The 3596-nt window shown below is 35.0% G+C and overlaps 1 protein-coding gene across 1 annotated transcript in view; it reads right to left on the reverse strand.

The window, feature by feature from the left end:
* The window catches only part of LOC109843045 (ER lumen protein-retaining receptor A), an 11260-nt gene continuing 9399 nt past the window's right edge, over positions 1736-3596 (reverse strand). The window contains exons 3-5 of the mRNA XM_020411976.1: positions 2410-2483; positions 2253-2316; positions 1736-2095 (exon numbers count right to left, since the gene is read on the reverse strand). Coding sequence (XP_020267565.1) covers positions 2059-2095; positions 2253-2316; positions 2410-2483 — 175 coding nt within the window. The 3' untranslated portion in view covers positions 1736-2058. The remainder of the gene's footprint in view (positions 2096-2252; positions 2317-2409; positions 2484-3596) is intronic.

Consider the following 3596-nt stretch of genomic DNA (forward strand, 5'->3'; position numbering starts at 1 on the left):
CAATCCTCTTTTATAAGTAGTATAGACTAATTGTAATTGCAATGTAAGATTATCAAAGTTGGTAATGTGTTGACATTCTTATATTGTAGTTCTACATTAGCCTATCGAAGTTGTTGATTTGTTGATTTGGATGGAAGACCCCCTCCCACCCAAAGATGGTGATTTGAGGGTATTCTTTGCAAATACTGATATTTAGATTTTTTTTTTGCCAATACGCATGATTTAAGGGGTATACAGGTAAAAAAAATAATAGAATTCGGCTATTGAATAACATCACGTGACTCATGTCCACGTAACCATTTGAGATTTGATTTAGTGATCAAAGTTTGAAACATAATCTATTACAAGTTAACAATTGGAGATAATGCCTTAAATAAAAAACTATATGAAGTGTTGCTTTCACGTACGCATATCATCTTGTAAAAAGTATGACGCTTATGCTGCGTTCATACTTGACGGAGAATGGTCTGTATCCAGCTTCTGCATTGCAGGCTTTTTATTGCGCTCGCAGAGGCTTGCGTGTGCGATTGAAACTTCTACTGACCAACACGAAATCTTTATTACGTGCACAAATGGTATAATTGTAGGTTTTTTTAAAGTGTAAATCATGTAAAAGAGAAGAATTTGAAGCAAAATTTGTTTCCAGTTTCCATGCTTTTTATGGGGTTAATTCATAAAAACCACCTTAACCTTAGGAACTAACTGAATCTAATCATTTGTCATTTAGAGATGATATACCCTCTCTTCTAATTGTAGATTTCCCCTCTTAAGAACATTTTACTTATTTATCAATTACACATACGAAGTCCGATGAGAATTTGGAAGTTTAGAGGAGTTTTGTAAGACCCACACAGTTCTAGGCGTTTCATGAGATAAATAGCTGGGGGGGTTATGTTCAAAACCCATGAGTTCATAGAGTTTTATTTATTTATTTATTTGTTTTTACAAGAATGTTAACCTATCAATTATCTTCTCGACTTATGTTACATCCAGGTTTGACTTGGTAGAGATTACAACGAAAATTACAAAATTAATACATCTTTTATCAAAATGATTTATGATCAGTTCAAGTACAAATCACTTTGCGCGTACTGCGAAATAAACAGATACAACTACGGCCATATTTCTATAAATTTTTACCACAGCTGTAATTGAGTTTTGTCATGCATCAATCAACCTTTAATTTTGGCACGCAGAGAATTTATCAACTTTGGGGTTCTTACTTTTACTCAATTGTACGTGTGCAGCTTAAGGAAGTGGGGAAAATCTTATATAGAAAAGTATACGTGGAGGAATCAGATCTTGACATTTATCTCAGTCTAAACTTCTTAGCCCATGATTGAACAGAATCGAGGAATAGGATTCATGTAACCGACCTCAAACATTTAGGATGAGGAATAGGATTCATGTAACCGACCTCAAACATTTAGGATGATAAATGCTTTGTTGTTGTCATAAATGTCTTAAACGTCCAGGTACACAAATAAAATAAAACTAACTGGTTATTAGCCACGAATTTTATGATTGTAGCTGGGAGATAAAAGTGTTGAGATACGGCTCCTCCTGCATGATTCTCTACAGAGATTCAACTGAATTTTCTTCCCCGCATGAAGTTATGAAAAAGTGAGGTCCTGCTTTTCTCTGCAGCTGAAGAATTACCTGAACCAGCTTGTATGCATGCACTGAAAGCTATCATCAGAGTGCGCTCACAGGAAAAATAAATGAAAAGCAGAGGTGCCTAATATGAGTTATTGGCCTTGCTTTTAAAACCTACTGTGTTAACATCTGAGAAAAATTCACAAAACCACCCATCAAAAGCTCTTCCTCAAGAAATCCATCAGTATGCACATTTCTCTTCCTCCTCATTGTGAAACTATCATGTTGACATAGATGACACTAAAAATCAGGTTTTACAGTTAATGACAACAACATAAACTAAGATCCTCGCTCCGATTTATCCTAACTATGATTCTGTATCCTTCAGCCTGAATCCTCATAAAACTAACATACAGTTTCCAGCTGCATTACCTCTTGAACAACAGATTGAAGGTATCCCGCTCAAGCTGGCAGTTGAAGCTTAGAATTGTTTTTCCAGCTGCGAACAATCAAAACAAAGCAGATGAGTAATTGCTTCAGTGAAGACCCCTAGCGTTATAATAGACCAGTGAAGGCTGTTTGTAGGATTAGATATCTAACTTTAGATAGTAGTAATAGAAGAAAATCAGCATATAGAGCAGGATTAGATATCTAACCTTAGATAGTAGTAATAGAAGAAATCAGCATAGAGAGCAGTCTGGATGAAACCCGCTATCCAAGCTAGAAAACAAAGAATCAGTGTCATGTTTCCTCATTCAAAAGGTGAAAGTTTGTAATCGAAAGAAATCAAACTTTTTTGACTCGTATACTTACGTATCCAGCGAGTATAATGTGCCTCATAGAAGTAGCGGTAGATCCAGTTGAGGATGTAAAATGCACGATAAGCCCTGGAGAGAGAGAATGAACAAGAGAAAGGTGGACAATAGTAAAAGGTTTGCCAATAAAAGAAGTGTATTTTGTGCTATAACGATGCGTGCTAGAGTGCAAGGGTCAAAGGTCTTCATGAACAAAACTGCTATTAGGCCATCAACTGAACACAAATACTTTTCCCAGCTACCTCAAGCACATAAATAGGTAGTTTTGATACAAATGACCAAATAAAAATGTGAAAACCTAAGAGGTCTTATAGCTATGGTGGAAATGGGTCCTGACAACAGAGTTTTAAATTTTTAGATTTAGATCATTAAATCATATTCCATATTTACTAAATCCAGAAATGGATCCTAGAAATATATCTGCTACTTTAGCGCTACTTTATGAATCATTATAGATCCTCTCTTCTTTCGCAGGATGATTGCATAAGTTCATTTGCTTGCTTTAAACATGACCAACACTGGTACTAGTAGAAACTTGTTCTATTTGCTTCTTAGTAGATTATTGAGTTATCCATGTCGGTTGTGATTTGGGAGTTACTCATGTTTGTTATGGCGTTTGAGTTGTGAGTTAATCAGGGTTAACATGTGAGTTGCTCATGTTAGACTGAAGGCATTTTTTATTTTGATTATGATTTTAATTGCTTTATTTAGAAATTTTAGTATTGACCTCACAAGAAATTTTAGTAAATTATTGATTTCATTTTTTAATTTGTCCAAAATTTTAATTTAGTTATAATTAGGACTTTTATTCCTATGTAAATTGGATCCTCGGAGCTATAAATACTGATTTTTGTATTATCTCTTCTAGATGAAAATTGGGTGAAAAATAATTGCTGATTGTTGGGTGTGAAACTTTAAGGTGGGAAGCCTTATTCAGTATAAAGCCATGGTGAGTGTGTAAAGCCTTCAACCTGTCTTCTCTCATCTTTTCTTCCCTTATACCAAATTTCAATAGAGAACCTAGACACAGGTTTCCACAATAAAATTCGAGTCCTATTTAATCTGCATGCCACTACCTTTTCTGGTTTCTTGAGAATGTGAGTTGTACACTACAGTATGTACGATATTACTCATTGACCCAAAAAGAAAGGTGTGCCTTACACCCAGTCATGAACCCTCAATGTA

The sequence above is a fragment of the Asparagus officinalis genome, chromosome 5 (genome assembly GCF_001876935.1).
Source record: "Asparagus officinalis chromosome 5, Aspof.V1, whole genome shotgun sequence".
NCBI classification, from domain to species: domain Eukaryota; kingdom Viridiplantae; phylum Streptophyta; class Magnoliopsida; order Asparagales; family Asparagaceae; genus Asparagus; species Asparagus officinalis.